General features: G+C 43.2%; 1 protein-coding gene and 1 long non-coding RNA gene across 5 annotated transcripts; one reads left to right on the top strand and one right to left on the bottom strand.

Annotated features, from left to right (window-relative positions):
* The first annotated feature begins 3,648 nt into the window (after positions 1-3,648).
* Positions 3,649-12,503, top strand: LOC135510275 (zinc finger protein 287-like). Its single transcript, XM_064931082.1, has 2 exons — positions 3,649-3,924; positions 9,748-12,503. The coding sequence occupies exons 1-2, from the start codon at positions 3,759-3,761 to the stop codon at positions 10,656-10,658; spliced, it is 1,077 nt and encodes a 358-aa protein (XP_064787154.1). The 5' UTR covers positions 3,649-3,758; the 3' UTR covers positions 10,659-12,503.
* An 8,156-nt stretch (positions 12,504-20,659) lies between these two features.
* LOC135509905 (uncharacterized) lies at positions 20,660-24,053 on the bottom strand. 4 transcript variants are annotated; one of them, XR_010451011.1, is made up of 5 exons: positions 23,062-24,053; positions 22,741-22,958; positions 22,084-22,633; positions 21,640-21,735; positions 20,660-21,329 (listed from the first exon to the last, which is right to left on the bottom strand). It is a non-coding gene; the product is annotated as an uncharacterized LOC135509905 (long non-coding RNA). The 4 variants fall into 4 exon arrangements; XR_010451012.1 differs by having other exon boundaries at positions 22,741-23,173; positions 23,603-24,053; XR_010451009.1 differs by having other exon boundaries at positions 22,741-24,050.
* Between the last annotated feature and the right edge of the window lie 2,198 nt (positions 24,054-26,251).

Genomic DNA, 26,251 nt, shown 5'->3' with positions numbered 1-26,251 from the left:
ACATGGTTAGCAGATGTTATTGGTCACATGGTTAGCAGATGTTATTGGTCACATGGTTAGCAGATGTTATTGGTCACATGGTTAGCAGATGTTATTGGTCACATGGTTAGCAGATGTTATTGGTCACATGGTTAGCAGATGTTATTGGTCACATGGTTAGCAGATGTTATTGGTCAAATGGTTAGCAGATGTTATTGGCCACACACACATGGTTAGCAGATGTTATTGGCCACACACACATGGTTAGCAGATGTTATTGGCCACACACACACGTGGTTAGCAGATGTTAATGCGAGTGTAGCGAAATGCTTGTGCTTCTAGTTCCGACCCTGCGGTAATATCTAACAAGTCATCTAACAATTTCACAACAACTACCTTATACACACAAGTGTAAAGGAATGAATAAGAATATGTACATGTAAATATATGGATGAGCATTGACCGAACGGCATAGGCAGAATGCAGTAGATGGTATAGAGTACAGTATATACATATGAGATGAGTAATGTAGGGTATGAAACATTATATAAAGTGGCATTGTTTAGTGTGTGACTAGTGATGGCTGTTTAACAGTCTGATGGCCTTGAGATAGAAACTGTTTTTCAGTGTCTCGGTCCCAGCATTGATGCACCTGTATTGACCTTGCCTTCTGGATAGTAACGGGGTGAACAGGCAGTGGCTCGGGTGGTTGTTGTTCTTGTTGATCTTTTTTGCCTTCCTGTGACATCGGGTGGTGTAGGTGTCTTGGAGGGCAGGTAGTTAGCCCCCGGTGATGCGTTGTGCAGACCTCACTACCCTATGGAGAGCCTTGCGGTTGTGGGTGGAGCAGTTGCCGTACCAGGCAGTGATACTGTCCGAGAAGATGCTCTTGATTGTGCACCTGTAAAAGTTTGTGTTTTTGGTGACAAGCCAAATTTCTTCAGCCTCCTGAGGTTGAAGACGCGCTGTTGCGTCTTCTTCACCACGCTGTCTGTGTACATGGGCCATTTCAATTTGTCAAGTGATGTGTACGCCGAGGAACTTAAAACTTTCCACCTTCACCACTACTGTCACGTCGATGTGGAAAGGGGGGTGCTCCCTCTGCTGTTTCCTGAAGTCCACGATCATCTCCTTTGTTTTGTTGACGTTGAGTGTGAGGTTGTTTTCCTGACACCACACTTCGAGGGCCCTCACCTCCTTCCTGTAGGCTGTCTTGTCGTTGTTGGTAATCAAGCCTACCACTGTGGTGTTGTCTGCAAACTTGATGATTGAGTTGGAGGCGTGCATGGCCATGCAGTCATGGGTGAACAGGGAGTACGGGAGAGGGCTGAGAACGCACCCTTGTGGGGCCCCAGTGTTGAGGATCAGCGGGGTGGAGATGTTGTTACCTACCCTCACCACCTGGGGGCGGCCCGTCAGAAGGTCCAGGACCCAGTTGCACAGGGCGGGGTCGAGACCCGGGGTCGAGACCCAGGGTCTCTAGCTTAATGCCGAGTTTGGAGGGTACTATGGTGTTAAATGCTGAGCTGTAGTCGATGAACAGCATTCTTACATAGGTATTCCTCTTGTCCAGATGGGTTAGGGCAGTGTGCAATGTGATTGCGTCGTCTGTGGACCTATTGGGGAGGTAAGCAAATTGGAGTGGGTCTAGGGTGTCAGGTAGGGTGGAGGTGATATGTTCCTTGACTAGTCTCTCAAAGCACTTCATGATGACGGAAGTGAGTCCTACGGAGCGATAGTCGTTTAGCTCAGTTACCTTAGCTTTCTTGGGAACAGGAACAATGGTGGCTCTCTTGAAGCATGTGGGAACAGCGGACTGGGATAGGGAGTGATTGAATATCTCCATAAACACACCAGCCAGCTGGTCTGTGCATGCTCTGAGGACGCGGCTAGGGATGTCGTCTGGGCCAGCAGCCTTGCGAGGGTTAACACGTTTAAATGTTTTACTCACCTTGGCTGTGGGCGAAGGAGAGTCAGCAGGTTTTGGTAGTGGGCAGTGTCGGTGGCACTGTATTGTCCTCAAAGCGAGTGAAGAAGTTGTTTAGACATCGGGGTCCACGACGAGGCTGGTTTTTATTCCCCCCGTGTCAACTTCTGCTATCATTTCCTGATCAATGGGCCCAGCACCATTCCAGCCCTGCCAGGCCCCAGCACCAACTTGCCAGACCCCAGCACCAACCTGCTAGGCCCCAGCACCATTCCTGCCAGGCCCCAGCACCATTCCTGCCAGGCCCCAGCACCATTCCAGCCCTGCCAGGTCCCAGCACCATTCCAGCCCTGCCAGGCCTCAGCACCAACATGCCAGGCCCCAGCACCAACCTGCCAGGCCCCAGCACCATTCCAGCCCTGCCAGGCCCCAGCACCAACTTGCCAGACCCCAGCACCAACCTGCCAGGCCCCAGCACCATTCCAGCCCTGCCAGGCCCCAGCACCATTCCAGCCCTGCCAGGCCCCAGCATCATTCCAGCCCTGCCAGGCCCCAGCACCATTCCAGCCCTGCCAGGCCCCAGTACCAACCTGCCAGGCCCCAGCACCATTCCAGCCCTGCCAGGCCTCAGCACCAACCTGCCAGGCCCCAGCACCATTCCAGCCCTGCCAGGCCCCAGTACCAACCTGCCAGGCCCCAGCACCATTCCAGCCCTGCCAGGCCCCAGTACCAACCTGCCAGGCCCCAGCACCATTCCAGCCCTGCCTAGCACGAGCTCAGACAGGCTGTTCTTATTTGTTGATAATACAATGTGATAATTTACCTGACATAGTGTGACAATTTACCCGCTGATGGGGAAAATTGTCTCACAAGTGCACAATCTATATTTAACGGTCGACAACTCCCTACTGAAATAAGATATGAAGATGTAATGAATACAACATATGTGCCCAAGACTTCCTTATTTCATTTGGTATGACATGTATACGATTGTGATGTATAGTGCTCCATTGTGATGTATTGTGCCTAGTAAATGTTACAGTGTAAAAAGTGTGTCAACATACCTCGCTCTCCCCTACCATATTTCCAGCCTCCAAACAGTAGTGAATGGAAAGAGACATATTTTACACAAAACACCAAAAAGTGTAATGACATTGGCCGATTGTCATTAAGGCCAGAATTTATGCGTTCACAGTTGTCCCCTCGCGCATCTTGGTGTCGGCCACTCATCTCTGCCTTGGCGAAATTTCAGTGTTATCATAGAACCACATCGCATTTTGAATTGTAGGCAATACCACAAGTCCATTCGCAAATTGTTAATTCCTCTGACATGCGTAATGATAAATACGTGTGTCATAGCCTACAGTTTTCTTGACATTTTGTTTTAGTTATTGTGATAGGCTGATGTTTTACCGGTACAGGCTACCCCCACTATTTATTTGTCTGGAACGCCATACCGGACCATACCGCCTTGCTTTCACCCCTGACTAAAACTACATTTAAAATAGCTGCCAAAGTTAACACTGATATACAGTCGACTCCTGATGAAGAATTGATTACGCCACGTTATGCTATACTTATGATAACCACTGTTTGTCGACATTTATGGTTTCCCTTTACTTCTGGTCTGTAAACTTTCTTGCACAGTAGTTAAACCCCCATCCAGGTGGCGGCGCTGCTGTGCGTTTCTGGGTTTGCCACCCACTAAAACCAAGGAGTTTTCTAAAACTCCTTGACGAGAACACGGAAGTAGGATTGGAAACGACTGTTTTGATTTTGCATTCCTTGTGTGGGGTAAAGATATACATACTGACTAAACTGAATAGACTACCCAACTCACATTCGACTGAAAATGTCTAAACTACAGTTGTTGAGTGTTTTTTTAAATGAGCGTTTAACGGCGGCTGCTGTGGAGATTTTCGGGGCAGTTGAGAAAACGGTAGGAGAATACCAGGAGGAGAATGATCGGCTACGGAGACTGCTGGGGATCACACCGGAGATACGACAACGTAAAATAGGTACTTAGCTACTGTGCCTAAAGAAAGTATTCATACACCTTGACTAATTCTACATTTTGTTGTTACAGCCGGAATTCAAAATATATTTTTGTCGCTCCCATCAACACACAATACCCCATAATGACAACGTGAAAACGTGTTTTTAGAAATGTTTCCAAATGTATTGAAAATGAAATACAAGTCTCATTTTCGTAAGTACTCACACCCCTGAGTCAATAAATGTTAGAATCACCTTTGGCAGCGATTACAGCTGTAAGAATTCTGCATAAGTCTCTATGAGATTTGCACACCTGGATTGTACAATATTTGCACATTATTCTTTTAAAAATTCTTCAAGCTCTGTCAACTTGGTGGTTGATCATTACTAAACAGACATTTTCAAGTGTTGCCATAGATTTCCAAGACGATTTAATTAGTGATTACATTTTTGGCCGATACCGATATCCAATATTTTCCTTGCCAAAAAAAACAATACCCGATATTTAACATTTTAGCCAACATACAGTGCCTTGCGAAAGTATTCGGCCCCCTTGAACTTGGGTGTGTTCCTTGTTCTTCATGATGCTCTCTGCGCTTTTAACGGACCTCTGAGACTATCACAGTGCAGGTGCATTTATACGGAGACTTGATTACACACAGGTGGATTGTATTTATCATCATTAGTCATTTAGGTCAACATTGGATCATTCAGAGATCCTCACTGAACTTCTGGAGAGAGTTTGCTGCACTGAAAGTAAAGGGGCTGAATAATTTTGCACGCCCAATTTTTCAGTTTTTGATTTGTTAAAAAAGTTTGAAAAATCCAATAAATGTTGTTCCACTTCATGATTGTGTCCCACTTGTTGATTCTTCACAAAAAAAATACAGTTTTATATCTTTATGTTTGAAGCCTGAAATGTGGCAAAAGGTCGCAAAGTTCAAGGGGGCCGAATACTTTCGCAAGGCACTGTCTGTGCTCTGGGTCATGAGACACCATTAGACATGCACAACGGGTTATTCCTGTAACTGTGTTATGGCCAACTATGTACTATTGCTATGGTTACACCTCCTGGGTATTTTCCAGAACAAGGGGTGTCCCTTTCAGAGGAGTTAGCAGGATGACATGTATGGTTATTTCTGTAGGTTGCCATGGTCTGTTACTATGGTTACACCTCCTGGGTATTTTCCAGAACAAGGGGTGTCCCTTTCAGAGGAGTTAGCAGGATGACATGTATGGTTATTTCTGTAGGGTGCCATGGTCTGTTACTATGGTTACACCTCCTGGGTATTTTCCAGAACAAGGGGTGTCCCTTTCAGAGGAGTTAGCAGGATGACATGTATGGTTATTTCTGTAGGGTGCCATGGTCTGTTACTATGGTTACACCTCCTGGGTATTTTCCAGAACAAGGGATGTCCCTTTCAGAGGAGTTAGCAGGATGACATGTATTGGTTATTCCTGTAGGTTGCCATGGTCTGTTACTATGGTCCTACATACATTAAACTATTTCTGTGACTCCACAGGTTCCTTGTCCTAATATGAAGGCAATGTGGTAACGGTTGCTAAATGCTAGAGGGGATGAGCCTTTAAGAGGAGTTACTATGAGTATGACGTAAGGAGGACAAATGTATAAGTAGTCTGGAAGTTAGTTGTTTTCATGAATCAGCTCGGCTTTTATTATGAAGTCATTAAAAGTCTATTTGAACTCACAGGCTCCGGTATTTGTGAAATATGATTGGCCGAATATTTCCACGACAGGATTTCTATGGAACGCCGTTTTGGGTCTTTGCATATCAAAAAAAAGATACACGTCAAAAAACACTGTTTGACCAATCAGCACGTGAATATGACTGCACGTCACACAATAATTGAACGCGCTCATACATTTTTCACTTAGTTATTACACATTGATTACACTATCACTCGTCTTTCAAATGTCACCACGATTCATCAATACGTATGCTATGATGCTGGTAAAGTTGTCTCGCTCACCTACAACACTGGTCATCAAAAATAAAAAAGCTAGCTCGCTCATGGATGCAAACAATGTTCTTCCCCAAATATATAGCAAAACAACAGTCTGTTTCAGTAGCTAGGTGTAACTCTAATTTATAAGACAGTTGTTATTTGATTAATGTGGTCGGACCCATCGATGTGAAGCTGGCTACAGTAAGGAATTAGCCACAATAGTGGACTTTGCGGTTAGCCTTAAATAAATGTATGGCGTAATTCTACTATTTGTATTAATTTGCATCACTGTCAATTACATACTTTTATTTTGAAGGCAAACCTCAAATTCCACTATTGTGCCTAATCTTTATTGTGGCTAGCTTCACAACACATGGTGCGATGGAGCCTCATCTAGCCAGATGAAGCTAGCTGGCTGCTTATAATTTGGGCAACAGGTTTAAGTAGCTACCTAGCTATTTATTTTAACGAACTGAAGTTCAATTTCAATAGGCGAACAACAAGTGGCTACCTAGCTAATACTTACTCACTAGGATTCTTAAATCATTGCTAAGAATAATGACAATGACTGCAGTTTCTACTGGTCATTGTTTTCAGGCTGGTTGTATTGGTGCTAGCTAGGTACCAAGCTAAAGCTAGCTACCTCAGAAGTCGCGGTCGAACAAATTAAGCTTTATTACCAACGCGGTATTGTAAACACATCGTTCGTAGCCGGTGTTTGCTTGTTTGCTGACTTTTTTGTACAGCTTTGACAGTGCTACTGTATATTTTTCAACACGCAAAGACCCAAACGGCGTTCCATAGTATGTATGCCGTGAAACTAATAGCAGTGATGCTATCACTGTGTAACTCTGGTAGGGCAACATCGGAAAAATTGCGCACTTGGTAGTGTGTACCTGTGAAAACGTACAAAGCCAACATCACCCACGATAGAGAATGGTTGATTGTCAAGGGCAATAAATTCCATTATTTTGGCTTTCATGGATTTCGCCTTTGAGTTGTGTCGCTGAAATGTTATTACTCTTTCAAATGACTGCTCAATCCACACATTGTGGGCTTGGTTAGGAATGCTGTGTTGCACGTGTAGCGCAAAATTTTACGTGCCGTCATTGTGTCATGTGCCTACGTTATATAGGTATGCACGGTAGCCTTGACATCGTTTTTTATTTTGTGAATTTTACCCCCTTTTCTCCCCAATTTCGACGGGCTCGGGAGAGACGAAGGTCGAAAGCCATGCGTCCCCCGAAACACAACCCACATTCTTAACACAGCGCGCATCCAACCCGGAAGCCAGCCGCACCAATGTGTCGGAGAAAACACAGTGCACATGGCGACCTGGTTAGCGTGCACTGCGCCCGGCCCGCCACAGGAGTTGCTAGTGCGTGATGAGACAAGAAGACCGGCCAAACCCTCCCTAACCCGGGCCAATGGGGGAGGAGGCAGTTGTGTGTCGCCCCACGGACCTCCCGGTCGCGACAGAGCCTGGGCGCGAACCCAGAGTCTCTGGTGGCACAGCTAGCACTGTGATGCAGTGCCCTAGATCACTGCGCCACCCGGGAGGCCCGGCATCGGTTTTTAACATCGGCATTAAACTAGACATCAGGCCGATACCGATGTTGGCATTTTTAGCTAATATTGGCCAATTCCGATATGTTCACCGACATATCGTGCATCCCTAGATTTAAGTCAAAACTGTAACTAGGCCACTCAATGTCTTATTGGTAAGCAACTCCAGTGTATATTTCGCCTTCTGGTTTAGGTTATTGTTCTACTGAATGGTGAATTTGTCTCCCAATATCTGTTGGAAAGCAGACTGAAACAGGTTTTCCTCTAGGATTTTGCCTGTGCTTAGCTCTATTGCATTTCTTGTTATCCTAAAAAACTCCCCAGTCCTTTGCCAATGACAAGCATACCATAACATGATGCAGCCACAACCATGCTTGAAAATATGAAGAGTGGTACTCTGAGATGTGCTGTGTTGGATTTGCCCCAAACTTAACGCTTTGTATTCAGGACATGAAGTTAATTTCATTGACACATGTTTTAGTTTGTTGCCGTTTTAAGTTAGTTCCTTATTGTAAAGAGCATGCATTTTTTGCAATATTTGTATTCTGTACAGGCTTCTTTCTTTTCACTCTGTAATTTAGGTTAGTATTGTGAGTAACTACAAGGTTGTTGATCCATCCTCAGTTTTCTCCTATCACAGTCATTATTCTCTGTAGCTGTTTTAAAGTGGGACTATTGGCCTCATGGTGAAATCCCTGAGTGGTTTCCTTCCTCTCCGGCAACTGAGTTAGGAAGGATGCCTGTATCTTTGTATTGACTGGGTGTATTGATACACCATCCAAAGTGTAATTAATAACTGCACCATGCTCAAAGGGATATTCCATGTCTGCTTTTTATTTTTACCCATCTACCAATAGGTGCACTTCTTTGCGAGGCATTGGAAAACCTCCCTGGTCTTTGTGGTTGAATCTGTTTGAAATTCACTGCTTGACTGAGGGACCTTATAGATAATTGTGTGAGACAGAGATGAGAAAGTAGTTCAAAAATCAGGTTAAACACAGGAGGGCGGCAGGTAGCCTGGCGGGTAGGAGCGTTATTCGTAACCGAAATGTTGCTGGATCGAATCCCCAAGCTGACAAGTTAAAAATCTGTCATTCTTCCCCTGAGCAAGGAGGTCAAAACCTCTTTGGGATCCTAGGGATCTTAGGATCAATTTCTAAAGACTGTTGACATCTAATGGAAGCCATAGGAACTGCTATCTGGGCCCTAATAAATCAGGTTTCCCATAGAAAAGCATTGGAAAACACAATGACCAAGAAAACAAAATCCCTGGATGGATTGTGCTCGGGGTTCCGCCTGCAAAATCAGTTCTGTTACACTCACAGACATTATTTTAACAGTTTAACAGAAACTTTAGAGTGTTTTCTATCCAATACTACCATGCATATGCATATCCTAGCTTCTGGGCTTGAGTGACAGGCAGTTTTCTTTGCGCACGCTTTTCATCCGGACGTGAAAATACTGCCGCCTAGCCCAAAGAGGTTTTAACCTACTGTTCCCCGCGCACCAATGATGTGAATGTCAATTAAGGCAGCCCTCCGCACCTCTCTGATTCAGAGGGGTTGGGTTAAATGCGGAGGACACATTTCAGTTGAATGCATTCAGTTGTACAACTGACAAGGTTTCTCTCTTTCCTATTATTGTTGGTGACAGAATGCAATATTATTTGACTAGTTTAGCACATTTTTACTCCTGAAATTATTTAGGTTTGCCATAGCAAAGGAGTTGAATAATTCCACCTTGACATTTTGGGGTTATTGTATGTAGGCCAGTGACACAACATCTACATTTAATCCATTTTAAATTCAGTCTCTAACAACAAAATGTGGAGGGAGAAAAAAAAAAGTCAAAGGGGTGTGGCTACTTTCTGAAGACACACCCCCTTTTCACACCCCTTTTTCTACATTTGGTTGTGTAGTGCATGTTTAAAGTCGTGTGGTTCTGTTGGTAGATCAGTAAGAAAATGTATGCACTCACTACTGTAAGTCACTCTGGATAAGATTGTCTGTTAAATGACAGATTGGACCGACTTCACATAGAATTAAGTTTTGTTTTTTAAAATCAAAAACGACGTATTGCAACACCCAAATAAAATTACACAGGTCAAACACAGGTACAAGTTAGGCATTAAAGAATGGACATTTTTACAGGTTGGACAGATAGGGACTCGATGCAACCAGAGATACAATCCGCCGACACTCATCACAACTCCATTGAGATGTATATATATATATATGGTGGAATTGAGTTTTCTCAGCTTGTCTAAAGTCTGTATATATGACCTCTGCTCCTCCTCCTCTCCTTCCCTCTAGACTCCCTGCAGCTCTATGTCTCTGAAGAGGAGGTTCCCCCTGAGCAGCAGCACTGTGAGCAGGAGTGGAGCCCCTGTCTGGGGCAGGAGGACCCAGAGCCCACACAGATTAAAGAGAAACAGGAGGAAGTCAGGACCAGTCAGGAGGAGCTTCAAGGTCTGGAGCCTGATATCATAGAATTCAAATTCACTCCTTCCTGTGTGAAAAGGGAATGTGATCCGGAGGACCCACTTTGGTCCTTGACTCTTCCCCAAACCCAGACTGTGGAGAACAGAGAGAGCGACTGTAAACGAGTGGATTTCACACGTTTTGGCACTGTGACCCACATTAAGGGTCTCAACATTCCCTGTGACCCTCCAGATAGTCAAAACAATGCCTTCAGCCACAGTTCAGCTGTAAGCAGCGACACAGTAGGACTTGACAGCAGCCCATCATTGGATCCAAACCCACCAATGGGGGAACACTATTCCAAACTCAGCACCACGTCTATAAAAACTCACCACTGCCATGACTGTGGTGAAACGTTTCCTCTGAAAGCTGAACTGCAGAGACATGTGACTCTCACCAAGAAGAGAGTCAGCGAATGCCACTTATGCAAAAAACTCTATAACTCCACCTGTAAACTGAAGGCCCATGTCCAACTCTGTCATGGTGGTAAACCCTGCACCTGCCCCTTTTGTGGAAAGGCCTTCAAACAAAAAGGACATCTATCCAGGCACATGAATATTCACACAGGAGAGAAACCATTTACCTGTGGTGACTGTGGGAAGAGCTTTATTCAGAAAGGGGACCTAAGGAGACATATACTGACTCACACAGGAGAGAAACCATTTAGCTGTGGTGACTGCGGTAAAGGCTTCATTCGCAAAGAGCACCTAACTGCACATGTACGGACTCACACAGGAGAGTAATCATATGGCTGCTCAGTCAGAGGTAAAAGATGAATTCAGATGGTAAACGTGCTGACGCACGTGAGATACATCCACAAAGAAAGAAAATAGGATGAAAACACAAAAAAGAAAGACCGTTAGGACAAAGATCTCCTATCAGGAGATGGGAATAAAAAGGCAGGATGTGAACAACGCTCTTAGGACAGCAGAGAAAGACAGGACAAAGATCCCCTGTCAGGAGATGGGAATAAAAAGGCAAGGATGTAAACAACACTCTTAGGACAGCAGAGAAAGACAGGACAAAGATCTCCTATCAGGAGATGGGAATAAAAATGGAGAATGTGAACAACACTCTTAGAAAAGCAAAGCTACTCTGGATCATTCCTGCTGTGGGTTTCAGATAAATAGATACATGATGGATTTACTTTAGTAAAATGTTTTGTGTAAATAAAGTTTGATTTGAATTAAAAGTTTAGGAAATTAAATAACAGTAGTGTCTGTATTTTGTATTTTGTTCAACGTCTGTTGATGTTTCCACGAAATTAGAAACAGGGATATCTGGTGATGACAGAATGTTCTGACTGATGTTATTATAATTTTTTTTTTTTTTTTTATGCATTAATTCCAGAAGTTATCTCCTTCCGTCTGTCCATGAGTGTTTCTCATCCATTCTGACCCAATGTTGCTCATTCATGATATTGTTTGAAATTGTAACTTCTGGGAAGTAGTGATAGTGATAGTCAACTCCTGTCCCAATTCAATAACATCTACACTACCGTTCAAAAGTTTGGGGTCACTTAGAAATGTCCTTGTTTTTGAAAGAAAGGCACATTTTTTTGTTTGTTAAAATAATATCAAATTGATCAGAAATACAGTGTAGACATTGTTAATGTTGTAAATGACTATTGTAGATGGAAACGGCAGATTTTTAATGGAATATCTACATAGGCGTACAGAGGCCCATTATCAGCAACAGTCACTCCTGTGCTCCAGTGGCACGTTGTGTTAGCTAATCACAGTTTATCGTTTTAAAAGGCTAGTTGATCATTAGAAAACCCTTTTGCCACTATGTTAGAACAGCTGAAAACTTGTGCTAATTAAAGAAGCAATAGAATTGGCCTTTAGACTAGTTGAGTATCTGGAGCATCAGCATTGCGGGCTCGATTATAGGCTCAAAATGGTCAGAAACAAAGAACTTTCTTATGAAACTCATCAGTCTATTCTTGTTCTGAGAAATGAAGGCTTTTCCATGCGAGAAATTGCCAAGAAACTGAAGATCTCGTACAACACTATGTACTACTCCCTTCACAGAACAGCGCAAACTGACTAACCAGAATAGAAAGAGGAGTGGGAGGCCCCGGTGCACAACTGAGCAAGAGGACAGGTACATTAGAGTGTCTAGTTTGAGAAACAGACGCCTCACAAGTCCTCAACTGGCAGCTTCATTAAATAGTACCCGCAAAACACCAGTCTCAACGTCAACAGTGAAGAGGCGTCTCCGGGATGCTGACCTTCTAGGCAAATAAAAAGAAAAGATTAAGATGGACAAAAGAACACAGACACTGGACATCGTCTGAATACCTCTCGTATTGCCAACCTTACAACAATGGCAGCAAATATTCTTATGAATTCAACAACACAATGAAAGGAAACTATTTATATCACCCCTTTTCCTGAAGTGAATGGTTTCACCCACTACTCTACCCGCGAACTGCGGCATTCTTTGATCTCTACATTTTCACTTTGTCACACTGGCATGCCATGCCTAAAGTTTGCTAATCTTGCCAATTAAACTATAATTAAAGTAATTAGCAATATCATTGGGTTTTGTGATGAATGAGCCATCTGATTCAATGAATGATGGAACTGAGTTTGCCTTTTTGCCCAAAATGTCATTTAAGGTGCTTCAAAGATTTTTACTATAATTCTTTAAATCATTCTTTATTGTAATTTATCTTTGTTTCATAGTGTAGTTTTTTATTTATTTTTTATTCAGTTTGGTCACATGATTTCTCAATATGCAATACGTTTGCCAATCGGTTGTGAAGCCAAACATATTTTCCATTCCCTTTGCCTCATCCCTCTCAATTTTCAATTCCTCATCAATCGAAGGGGGATTTAACTTTTTTTTTTACAGTCATTTTCTTAATAGATGCATTCGTATTAGTAACTGGAATAAGCAATTTCATAAATGTGTCAAGTGCAGCATCTGGTTGCTCCTCATTACATACCGCAGACCAACAAATATGTTTTACATCAACAACATAGGAATCACTACAAAACTTATTGTATGACCTCTTATACAGTAAACAGCAAAAAAAAGAAACATTACTTTTTCAGGACCAGGTCTTTCAAAGATAATTTGTAAAAATACAAATAACTTCACAGATCTTCATTGTAAAGGGTTTAAACACTGTGGGACGGTCGTTAAGACACTAACAGCCTACAGACGGTAGGCAATTAAGGTCCCAGTTACAAAATCTTAGGACACTAAAGAGGCCTTTCTACTGACTGAAAAACAGCAAAAGATATATGCCCAGGATCCTTGCTCATCTGCGTGAACGTGCCTTAGACATGCTGCAAGGAGGCATGAGTACTGCAGATGTGACCAGGGCAATAAATTGCAATGTCCATACTGTGAGATGCCTTTCGCGGGCCCACGAGAAACAGAAAATCATACGCCTGCTGCTCCCGACAATAGGTCCAGACCTCCCACAGCAGTTTCCCATCAGATCCAAAGAGTGGGAATGGAGCCGAACTTGATGCCAAAGCTGCTAATGGAGTCAGCACAGCCGTCGCAGACAAAGGCAGTCCCAGAGATGAAGGCGCAGGTAGATCAGGCACCAGTGTGGCGAAGCTATTCCTCGTGTCAATTTGCTCCGAACATCAGGCAGACACTCCAGTCCGCTTACCAGCATGCCCCTGCTTTCGGTTTCCACGACTTGTGACATGGAACCAGCGCTGATTGGATCGGCAGTGTAGCCTAGTGGTTAGAGCGTTGGACTAGTAACCGGAAGGTTACCAGTTCAAACCCCCGAGCTGACAAGGTACAAATCTGTCGTTCTGCCCCTGAACAGGCAGTTAACCCACTGTTCCTAGGCCGTCATTGAAAATAAGAATTTGTTCTTAACTGACTTGCCTGGTTAAATAAAGGTTAAAAAAAAATCCTCTTGCTGTTCTCCGTCTACTCCACTACAGGACGGAGGACGAGAAGCGGATGGAGACGACTTCCTCTGCAGGCAAGTTCCAGGTAGCACAGGCCTTTTGGATGGGGACGGATGACAAGGCAGGGAAACATCCATCAGGCCCGAGCGGCTTCCAGCCACAGGAGTTAAGAACGAGAAAGTTCAAATTTCAAGTTTTCCCCATAAATTTGTGCAGAATTGAAATTTGCTTGCACATTTTACTCCCCCATGGCTGGAGCCCATAGGCTTCTCTCGGCTTTCTGCAGTTTTGTTGGTTATCAGTAGGCTACAGTTGATCAGACTGAAGGCAAATCAGTCTAAACAACAGCTTTTGTTTCAATATTTATTTTTAAACTGAATCAAAAGTGTTGAAGCATATGCCAGCCTGCCACACGTTTGCCAGCAGCCTTGCTTACCATCTTATATATCTTGTGTTCTACCTAACCAGTGAATGTGTGGCTGTGACCGTCCTGTCAATGCCTGTCATCACTGTTTGATAACTTTTACTGCAGATAAAAGTCAACCTGAAGTGTGGGTGTTCGTGTGCCTTTCTTGTGGGGGACTATGTGAAGTTGGTTACATTTGGACATGTGTTTTAAGTTTGACATTTGTAACTAATCTGTATTTCACTCAAATGTGGGGTGTGAATATAAGCCCTGCTTATAATTGTCTACTACAAAGTGACTGTTAAACAGACACTCCTGTAATTTATATGGTCCCCTCTAACTTCAAAATGGTAACGGTGATCTGAACTGTTTTAAGTGCAAAAGATAAGCGTACAAGAGGCACGGTAAAGATTTATTTTACTTTAGTATACATTCAAAACAGGAAAGGGAAATTAAAAAACTATAATACCTATAAGAATTTGTGTGAGTGCAGTGAATATTGACAATGTATGAAATCGAAATATGAACTGCAAAAAAATGTTTAAAAGAGTAATGAGTTGATTAGAATACAATGACATTGTTATTTTTTGTCTACTACAAAGGGATAGTTTCACATTTAACTTGTGTGTCTTGTAATTTAGTCCATCTTCTATCACCTTAACTTGCACAGTCGGTATACAGGGGACATACAGACAGTGGGGTGATTGTGCTGTGACTGTGTGGGTCACACATTATCCTGTCATTTCTTGCACTGTGTTCTTTTCCACGTCTGGTGTGAGCTGATGTTAACCCTGCTGTGAAAACGTGACTTAAAAAAAAAATGTTGATTACATTTCTGTCCAGTTTTCAGTCACAAGACACCTGTCACTAATTTACAGTGGTCCCTGTGGGACGACATAATGGGGAAAAAAAAATTTAAACAATGAAGCAACAAGCAGCCATGGTGGGGTTCAAGTTAGGGCTGTGTATACAGACTAATGATTTTGTAAATTAATTAAATTTGTATCCAGTTTACAATCACAAGGTAACTGTTACAAATGTAGTCAGCTGCTAAAGCTCAAGGATGACACGCAAATTCGTGAAGCGTTCCTTATTTTGCCCCCCCCCCCCCCGGGATCGTTCTGGCTTTTTTTTTAGAACTAAAACTTGTGTTTACTGTGTTCACTGTGTGGTGGAGAAAGCACTGCGAAACTCCTGTGGAGGTTCGCTCCCCTCTAGTGGTCATGTTGGGTAAGTGCAACAGGACGGCTGAACAAAACGCAAATCAAGTCAGATACTGTGTCCCAATCGACAAGGATAAAAGGCAGCATTTCAAGGCAAGATGTAAAAAGTGACATGTCTCAAGCTCAATGAAACTTTAATACGGAATGGAAACACTTTAGGAAGTACATCTAAGCAAAGAGATGTATTCAATCCACTAATACTAAACGTGTGCATTTAACATTAAAAAAAAACGTCTCTATATTTAGTGTTTTGATCGTCGACCTGGTTTATTTGCCATTTTAAATTGCCATAGTAACGACTGACAGGAATCAGCAAGTTGTCTGGTATTTCGTTTTCGCGTGGAGAGTGAATCGAAGAGAGTGAGGTTTTTATTTAACAACAAATCAATACAGGAAGTACATGTGGGAACATAAGTACAGTGCCTTGCGAAAGTATTCGGCCCCCTTGAACTCTGCGACCTTTTGCCACATTTCAGGCTTCAAACATAAAGATATAAAACTGTATTTTTTTGTGAATAATCAACAACAAGTGGGACACAATCATGAAGTGGAACGACATTTATTGGACATTTCAAACTTTTTTAACAAATCAAAAACTGAAAAATTGGGCGTGCAAAATTATTCAGCCCCTTTACTTTCAGTGCAGCAAACTCTCTCCAGAAGTTCAGTGAGGATCTCTGGACGATCCAATGTTGACCTAAATGACTAATGATGATAAATACAATCCACCTGTGTGTAATCAAGTCTCCGTATAAATGCACCTGCACTGTGATAGTCTCAGAGGTCCGTTAAAAGCGCAGAGAGCATCATGAAGAACAAGGAACACACCAGGCAGGTCCGAGATACTGTTGTGAAGAAGTTTAAAGCCGGATTTGGATACAAAAAGATTTCCCAAGCTTTAAACATCCCAAGGAACACTGTGCAATTGATAATATTGAAATGGAAGGAGTATCAGACCACTGCAAATCTACCAAGACCTGGCCGTCCCTCTAAACTTTCAGCTCATACAAGGAGAAGAATGATCAGAGATGCAGCCAAGAGGCCCATGATCACTCTGGATGAACTGCAGAGATCTACAGCTGAGGTGGGAGACTCTGTCCATAGGACAACAATCAGTCGTATATTGCACAAATCTGGCCTTTATGGAAGAGTGGCAAGAAGAAAGCCATTTCTTAAAGATATCCATAAAAAGTGTTGTTTAAAGTTTGCCACAAGCCACCTGGGAGACACACCAAACATGTGGAAGAAGGTGCTCTGGTCAGATGAAACCAAAATTGAACTTTTTGGCAACAATGCAAAACGTTATGTTTGGCGTAAAAGCAACACAGCTCATCACCCTGAACACACCATACCCACTGTCAAACATGGAGGTGGCAGCATCATGGTTTGGGCCTGCTTTTCTTCAGCAGGGACAGGGAAGATGGTTCAAATTGATGGGAAGATGGATGGATCCAAATACAGGACCATTCTGGAAGAAAACCTGATGGAGTCTGCAAAAGACCTGAGACTGGGACGGAGATTTGTCTTCCAACAAGACAATGATCCAAAACATAAGACAAAATCTACAATGGAATGGTTCAAAAATAAACATATCCAGGTGTTAGAATGGCCAAGTCAAAGTCCAGACCTGAATCCAATCGAGAATCTGTGGAAAGAACTGAAAACTGCTGTTCACAAATGCTCTCCATCCAAACTCACTGAGCTTGAGCTGTTTTGCAAGGAGGAATGGGAAAAAAATTTAGTCTCTTGATGTGCAAAACTGATAGAGACATACCCCAAGCGACTTACAGCTGTAATCGCAGCAAAAGGTGGCGCTACAAAGGATTAACTTAAGGGGGCTGAATAATTTTGCACGCCCAATTTTTCAGTTCTTGATTTGTTCAACATTTTTGAAATATCCAATAAATGTCGTTCCACTTCATGATTGTGTCCCACTTGTTGTTGATTCTTCACAAAAAATACAGTTTTATATCTTTATGTTTGAAGCCTGAAATGTGGCAAAAGGTCGCAAAGTTCAAGGGGGCCGAATACTTTCGCAAGGCACTGTATCTATTAATAATTTACAAAGGACAATTGGGCTAGGGGGTACAATATCACATTACACAAGGATCTTAAGGGACATACATACACTTATAATTCTAACAGCTTTTTTGTTAGTTGAGTATTTAATTGCCTTAAAATACAGTTCAATTTCGAAGAGAGTGAGGTTAGGACAACGAAGATGGCAACAAAACGTGGTAATTCAAACATTAACTGTATAGCACCCGGCTGTGGGATTTGGCTCAACAACAAAAAATCCCTCGGTAAACGACCATCGGCTGCCCAAGGACCCACAACTTTTGAAGACGTGTCTCCAAGGCCTTAAGACTTGTCAGCTGGCACGAGCAGGATCTGCAGCCAGCACTTCCGGAGGAAGGGCACTTCCGATGCGGAAACCGGGAGTTTCCGAATGGAAAGGAATCATTGGCCTGCGCTGAAGCCCTCCATTTGACATTTCTATAAGGTTATGATGTATTAGGGGTTACTGACCGACAATTAACAACATTGCTGATAATGTTGGAGTGAACGGAGGAGTCAGTGGAGCCTGAGGTAACGTTAAACCGGTCATGAGTCATGACTGTTGTTGACTAGGTTAGCGTTAGACACTGGACAACTTTGTTGCAACTCTAGTTGAAGGTAACAAGATAACGTAAACTTGTACATCGCCTTCGTCCGTACAATTGCCCTGATTTTAGCGCCCCAAAAACGTAATACATCCAGATCAACTGTAATGTCAATACCATTGTAAAGCAAAATTTCTCCCTTTTCCAACAGAATCAATTACATGACCTAAACACTGTCCGTTAATGCATAATTCAAGCAGGCAATGAGCCACGTCGGGTCTTTTTAAAAATGGCGGGTGGGGAAGCGAAACTAATGCGTGATAGTGAGAAGGAGAGATGTTGTGTGGGAAAATTGCTTTTTGTCCAACTTATAACCTTTAAAATGTAAATAAAACACTATAAAGAGTTTATATAATGTGTCATTACATACCTATTTGAAAGTTTGTGTCGAATTTGAATAAGGTTTTTAGGGCGGCGCTAAAGTGATCTTAGAAGTAAAGTAAACAGTGGCTTTGAGAATGATGATCGCATGCAATGATGACGAAACACATGACTAGGTATCCCCCCCTTACCCCCGCCACTGTCCATGTCTTGTTTTTAAAGGATGATAGAAGTGCTACACCTGGTGGAGAGAGATTGTAAGACAGAAACAGTTGCTTTATGCGTGCTGTACGTTACGACATGACACGTCAAGATGTAACGGAGCGTCCGTTTTTTTCCCAACTTTTCCCCAATACTATAGAGCCATTACCATGTCGATCAACGCTTGAATAGAAACCTAGTCCACACCCCTGATTTTGAAGTCAACACAGTCGCTGCAGTCCCATTAGTTTTCTTTGTAGCCTCGTTTGAATGTTGCGGTTGCGCACATTTGTACGGAATGGCGTGAGTTTACGTTAATTGCATCTGAAATGTTTTGTGTAACCCCCCCCCCCCCCCCCAGCGTTATCAAGTAACTCTACTGCACCTAAAATTGCAACACAGGTTCTCTGTGCAGCCCTGTTATTAGTTACTCTGTAGCTAGCTTCCACCTCAGTCAAGTAACGTTACTGTAATACATTTAGTTGCCATTTGTTCTTTGAATGTTTTGTTAGCCCCACTTTATTTAGCTAGACTTTTTTATTTTTACTGTGTTATAGCCAGCAGCATACCGCCCTGCATACCAATGCTGGCTTGCTTCTGAAGCTAAGCAGGGTTGGTCCTGGTCAGTTCCTGGATGGGAGACCAGATGCTGCTGGAAGTGGTGTTGGAGGGCCAGTAGGAGGCACTCTTTCCTCTGGTCTAAAAAAAAAAACCATTGCCCCAGGGCAGTGATTGGGGACACTGCCATGTGTAGGGTGCTGTCTTTCAGATGGGATGTTAAACGGGTGTCCTGACTCTGAGGTCATTAAAGATCCCATGGCACTTATTGTAAGGGGTTAAATTCCCAATCTGGCCAATCAAACCATCATGGTCACCAAATAATCCCTAGTTTACAATTGGCTCATTCATCTCCTCTCCCTTGTAACTATTCCCCAGGTTGTTGCTGCAAATGAGAACTTGTTCTCAGTCAACTTGCCTGGTAAAATAATGGATAAATTGACTTGTTAATTGTTTACTCTGTGTTGCTGTCTGTTCACGCTGCTATGCTTTATCTTGGACAGGTCGCAGTTGTAAATGAGGACTTGTTCTCAATTAGCCTACCTGGTAAAATTAAAACATTTAAAAAAAGTTGACATAGCTAATGTTTGCTGGGGGAAAATGGCCACGTGTGTGTGTTGTCATCTCCCGTCTGGATTACTGCAACTCGCTGTTGGCTGGGCTCCCTGCCTGTGCCATTAAACCCCTACAACTCATCCAGAACGCCGCAGCCCGTCTGGTGTTCAACCTTCCCAAGTTCTCTCACGTCACCCCGCTCCTCCGCTCTCTCCACTGGCTTCCAGTTGAAGCTCGCATCCGCTACAAGACCATGGTGCTTGCCTACGGAGCTGTGAGGGGAACGGCACCGCAGTACCTCCAGGCTCTGATCAGGCCCTACACCCAAACAAGGGCACTGCGTTCATCCACCTCTGGCCTGCTCGCCTCCCTACCACTGAGGAAGTACAGTTCCCGCTCAGCCCAGTCAAAACTGTTCGCTGCTCTGGCCCCCCAATGGTGGAACAAACTCCCTCACGACGCCAGGACAGCGGAGTCAATCACCACCTTCCGGAGACACCTGAAACCCCACCTCTTCAAGGACTACCTAGGATAGGATAAAGCAATCCTTCTCCCCCCCCTTAAATGATTTAGATGCACTATTGTAAAGTGGCTGTTCCACTGATGGCAGAAGGCGAATTCACCAATTTGTAAGTCGCTCTGGATAAGAGCGTCTGCTAAATGACTTAAATGTAAATGTAAATGTTGACAAAGCATACAAGACAGGTAGCTTGTTAACACCAACTTCTATATCTGGGTTCAGTTGTCTTGACAAAACATTTGTCAAGACAAGGTTTTCATCCTGGAGGAGACTGCAGGAGGAGGCACAAGCAAATCCATGTTATTTATAAGGCTATTGTTTATTTCAAGACACAATCTGTCATCCCTGAGGCCATTTTGGACATAAAATGGACAAGACACAGTGATTCTTGAATATACCTATAGCCTAATAGATGCCTTAATTGTTTTCTACCAACAGGAAAGAACGGTTAGTACAGCATGCCAAACTGACCCCTGGGTGCCAGAGTGTTCCTGTGCTGTGGAGAAGAGATCCACCGGGACCAGCACTAAAGAGCTCGGGGCCCAGCTAGATTACGACGAATACCATCAGTATACTACCGAGTCCTGCCCCTATACGCCAGAGAGGGAGCTGACGGAGAGTGAGATCAGTGAAGACCAGAACTCTCTGTGAGAACCTGAGAGCTCAGAATCACAATCGTCACAGTTCGAGCCAAGATATACTATCGAAGAGTGCGTGCAAGATCAGAAATACATAGTCTTTGATAGCAATCTGAAGGAGTTGTTCAATGTCTGCCATGAGCCAGGATGTTGAGCAGGTGTCATCAGTTCAACCCTGAAAATAAATTGTTTTGCCATCACTATAGGGCCGGGAAGTGCTGGGGGGGGGTTGTTGATCCAGGTGAGCGGGCAGAATGTGCGGGCCGTCCTTGCTGGGTGGCCTGGCGTGGGACCGGCGGTGTAGGGAAAGGTGCCTGGATCCCCTCCCGCTGGTAGTGAAGGGGCTTGGCTGCAGGGAGGGGCTGGGCATTGACCCTGGGGGGCAGGAGCGAGTCCCAATCCCTGCTGCAGCACCATCCTCTCCCTCTGACGCCGGGAGTACCTGAAACAGGGAGGGAAATCAAAAACAAGCTGTCACCTATAGCATGCATTCTTGTCCCAGGCAAGGTGTTGAGCTGCCTTATCCAGCCTATGTAGCTGTGATAACCAAAATAAAGAATTAGCCGACACTAAAAAAAGGTGGATAACAAATATTCAGATTCATAAGTTTTTAAAAAACGAGTTTTTGTTTACAGTCTGTAGAGTTATAGACTACATTGATCACAGTCCCAAAACCTGCCCTCTAGAAAGCTCTATCCATCTTGACTAATAGATATTGGGAAACAGGCTCCCTGAGGATGTCCCAAACTTACAACAAATGGTGTGCAGCAACCAATCAGAGATGAGTGGGCGTCACTGGGGGGCGGTGACTCCCTGCTGTCACCTCGTATCTGCTGGTCCTCTCAAGTCTGAGTAGAAACGGACTTATGTGTGTTACAATTCTGTAAACAGTGTCTTTATTAACTGAGTAGAAAATGATGACCGATTTACTTATTTAAATTTGTTGAACTTTTTATAAAGAGTGTATAAAATTAAATCAGAATGAATTTCAAAGGAGAAAGTGCTTTTATAAAAATAAAAAAATGTATTCAATTATTATTTGTCACAGGGAATGTCATGTGTGCCCAACTCAGCATGATGTCCCCTACACCTACTGTACAAGTTAAGGTGATTAAAAATAAACTAAATATACAAGAGGTTAACAAGTTAAAGTGATTGTAAAAAAAAAAAAAGTGAACAAGAGATAACATATTTACAAAAAAATGTACACAGCAGTCAGTCAGTCGATGTTTACTGGCCCTGGCAAACACCATGCTGGGACCTCATCGGTGCCAGCCACTCCTCCATCGATTGGCTGCCAGAGGTAGAGGCACAGAATCTCACAGTTCCATACATACTTAGGCTTGTCACATTTAGAGCAGTTGTGTCCTTCATACAGCTTGTGAGCCCTGACTTTATTCCCAGACTCCAGCCTCCTCCTCCATTCAGTGGTCCTGGATACTTTGGGTCCACGAGCAGGAGGGGGCAGAGGAGTGCAGGTCTTGGGAGACTGGAGAAATAGGATAGGAGGTGGTAGGCAGACTAGGTAGAGGTAGAGGTGGTAGTGACTGACTAGTGGCTGCTCTACCACACTGTGTAGCCTGCCCCGTTCTGTCCTCTGGCAGATGGTAGGTGCTGCTGGTTGATGAGGCTGGCAGCGGTGATGTTCAGTGTGGATAAGGCCTGACTCCTCCCTCTCTGCAGTCATGCTGTCCTGGGTCTGGTGTCGTCACTCTCTCCAATGGGGGCCATTGGTTTGTTGCACCTCTGAAAAATGTGAAATGTGTTAATTGTTATCATTAACACTGTGTCAACCAGTGAACTACACATAAAATATATAAAACTTATCATTGTGTCAAGGTCAACTTGTTGACCTGGAACAGTTGCAGCCTTGTGTGGGTAATCAGGTTTGGGCTGCCCAGCACCATGGTCCTGATTCTCTTGTAATCCCCCAGGATAGCAGCCCACCTGTTGACCCGGTTCACAAGCACAGCCTGCAGGGTATTTGTGGCACAGCTCAACGAAAATGGCCTCCACTGTCCTGCTGGTGTTGGGCCACTGAGCAGGTCCAGAGCCTTGGCCAAGCAGGGAGCTGAAGGCAGATGAAGTTAACAAAAAGGAAACATCACGTTAATGAGAAATACACTCATGTCTTTATGTGTTGTAGTGAGTTGAGAACAATGTGCAGTACGAACCTCTCGGGGTAGGAGACTGCTGCCTTGTCTCTCTCTGGAAGGTTTTAATTACTTAAAAATCATACATTCTGGATTTTTGTTTTAGATTCCGTCTCTCACAGTTGAAGTGTACCTATGATAAAAATTACAGACCTCTACATGCTTTGTAAGTAGGAAAACCTGCAAAATCGGCAGTGTATCAAATACTTGTTCTCCCCACTGTATGAAATACAAATGGTATAGAGAGAAATAGTCCTATAATAACTACAACCTAAAACTTCTTACCTGGGAATATTGAAGACTCATGTTAAAAGGAACCACCAGCTTTCACATGTTCTCATGTTCTGAGCAAGGGGGGGGGGGGGGGTGAACAAGAGCTTTACAATGATTTCTAAGCCCAGCTAGAATGCGTTTTAACTATTTTATCACTTACCTTAACACTTTAAAGTGGATCCTGTTAATGCTAACAACAACAGATAATAATTACGGGAACGGTCATTTCACATGTATATTCTTCTCAACAGAAGCAGACAAAAAGTGCCATAACATAAAGATAAAGCACCTTGGTTAGCAGTCTCATTGACAGTTATTCTCTGGAAGCGCCCCGATAAGACTCATATGCTTCAAACACACAGCACTTTCTGAGGTAGTATCTAAAAGCTTTAACAATTGCCTTTTACCGAGCCGCTGGGCAGGCTGGGGATTATGCAGAAGAGCAGGGCCGTGCTGGTGCTGTGATTGGTGTCGTCCCCCCACCTCCCAACAATCTTTACTTGGCTAGTAGAAACTAAACTGATCCGAACTCTGTATCTAGGAAAAACATATACTCCGAGCTGGGAGCACTCAGGCTTAGTGTGTGCTTTGAACCCTTTCACATTTGTAAAGCAGCAGAAACTCTTACCAACAAGGAGAGCGGAAAATAAACAAGGACATTTGTGCTGAACACTCACAAGTAGCCATCTTGGATTTGTTTTTAAAGCCGGCCCCCTTTCACGTCCGCTGGTGCAGTACTGATTTTGTCCTCCTTGCCCTCCAGATGGCGCTAAATCCACAGAAAATAAGTCTTCGGCGCACAGAGAGCTAAATAAATGCTGTTCCACCGAACCTAAGAAACACCTTTGCCCGAAAGTCAACATATGTGGACAACAGATACAAATGTTATGAATTTCTCACGTTTGGCATCAACATATTTCAGCAATTTTAAACAAATGATATGGCATGTTCAAATACTGTAACAGGAGTGACATGCCGTCTGCATTGTTTAAATGTAATTTACACCTTTGCAACCCAGTATCTTTACCTACACATTCATCTCCTGCACATCTACCATTCCAGTGTTTAATTGCTATATTGTAATTACTTCGCCACCATGGCCTATTTATTTCCTTAACTTATCTCATTTGCACTGTATATAGACTTTTTGTTTTATTTTGTTCTACTGTATTATTGACTGTATGTTTTGTTTATTCCATTTTTTTGTTGAATTTTTACCCATTTTTCTCCCCAATTTCGTGGTGTCCAATTGTAGTAGCTACTATCTTGTCTTATCGCTGCAACTCCCGTACGGGCTCGGGAGAGACGAAGGTTGAAAGCCATGCGTCCTCCGATACACAACCCAACACAGTGCGCATCTTAACACAGTGCGCATCCAACCCGGAAGCCTAAACCTAAACTTTAGGGCTTAACTGTACACATGCCAAATAGCATACACAGCCAATCACCAAATAATGCTTTTGGGAAAGGACAGAAAAGGTTCATATCAAGCCCCGGAGGCAAAAGGGTGCTGTCTTCCTCATAAAATAATAATAAAAGCTGACAGTATTTCAACCACATCAAATATGTATCGAAGCTAAACTGAAATCTTATCAGAAACACATTGGGTCGTTTTCACAGCTTTCTTTTTCCTTACAACTGGTAAAACGGATGTCATTTGGACAGTTTGCATAGAAAATCTTTCCCGTTTTTAATTTTTTATTGTTGCGTTATTGTAATTTATCCGCAGTCCTTAAAAGTCTTTGCTCCACGAAAGATGACAGAGAACTTTAGATTGAAGCATTCATTCTATGGATCTAGTTCATTATTTGTTGAGCAAAGATTTATTTTAGTCTTCTAGGGCAACATATAATTACAAAAGAGAAGCTATATGTGTCTAATTATAGACAATAAATTATAAGCAGAAACAACAACAAAAAATCCTGCCCCAAAAAATCTTTCCATTGACTTTGACTGTAGCCTATATCGCATGTTCTATATTAGGTTAGGGTTGGGTGCAGGTCTCAGATTACTTTATCACGTTTAAATCGGTGGTTGCGGATGGGTTATTAGCAATTGTGGGCGGATGCTGATGAAGGAACAGCTGAATCGCGCACCAATAGTGTTTATGCACTCACCACCCGCTGATACGAACAGAAGCAGACGACAATGCAGAATTGAAACTGAGCGTACTTTTTTTGTGAAGGCCACGCGCTTCCTGAAATATTGAGCATTTCCAACCAATTGTGTCGAAAATAGGTGCATTACTAAAGGCTTTGATCAACAGTGTACACCAGTGCCACCTGCAGGTCAAAATAATTTAGAAAAGCCAAGACAGTATGAAGATAGGCAGAAACTGTTCTCAAATAGAAATCTCCGCTCACGTTTGTTCATGGCGACGTTGGCTAGCGAAAGTCATGCGTAGAAACAGGTCATCGGGTCTAACGGGCTCTCGTGCCGAACTGCGCATGTGCACACTGTAAAAGCACTCCTTCGATATATATAATATATAAAGTATAAAGTACTTTTTGACAAAAATGAAAAACGTGTCAGTTTGATCACTTTCATGAGTAATAACATGTTCAACTACTTAAGACATTGGCTCGAATCTAGGTTGTGCCTTTAGATTTCGAGATAATTAACAACTCTCATTGATTTATCTAACCCGGCCTGCTTGGTCTGCTTCGCAAGCGTTTCCGGAAGTCTAGCAATGTTGTGCCTCTGGGTTTATAGACTCTGTGGTGTAGCCTTTTTGTCTTCTACCAAACCACGATAAGAAATGTAAGCGTCCGCACAGTGCTTCGAAATAAACTTAGCGATTTCAACGCATGCTCCGGTATCATCACTACTGAATGTCCAGCTATCTCTCTGTCGATTGAAAATGTATAAAATAGATGCGTTTCGTGTGTTTTTAAATGAGCGTTTAACGGCGGCTGTTCTGGAGATTTTCGGGGCAGTT

This window comes from Oncorhynchus masou, chromosome 23 (assembly GCF_036934945.1).
Source record: "Oncorhynchus masou masou isolate Uvic2021 chromosome 23, UVic_Omas_1.1, whole genome shotgun sequence".
Classification (NCBI taxonomy): domain Eukaryota; kingdom Metazoa; phylum Chordata; class Actinopteri; order Salmoniformes; family Salmonidae; genus Oncorhynchus; species Oncorhynchus masou.
Note: the sequence above shows the minus strand (reverse complement) of the source record. Positions and strands in the feature narration are given on the sequence as shown.

Excerpts from the sequence above, each read along its gene's own strand:
- LOC135510275 (XM_064931082.1), top strand. The coding sequence starts at position 3,759 with ATGTCTAAACTACAGTTGTTGAGTGTTTTTTTAAATGAGCGTTTAACG. Across the intron at positions 3,925-9,747 it reads GATACGACAACGTAAAATAG|ACTCCCTGCAGCTCTATGTC; the intron begins GTACTTAGCTAC and ends CCTTCCCTCTAG.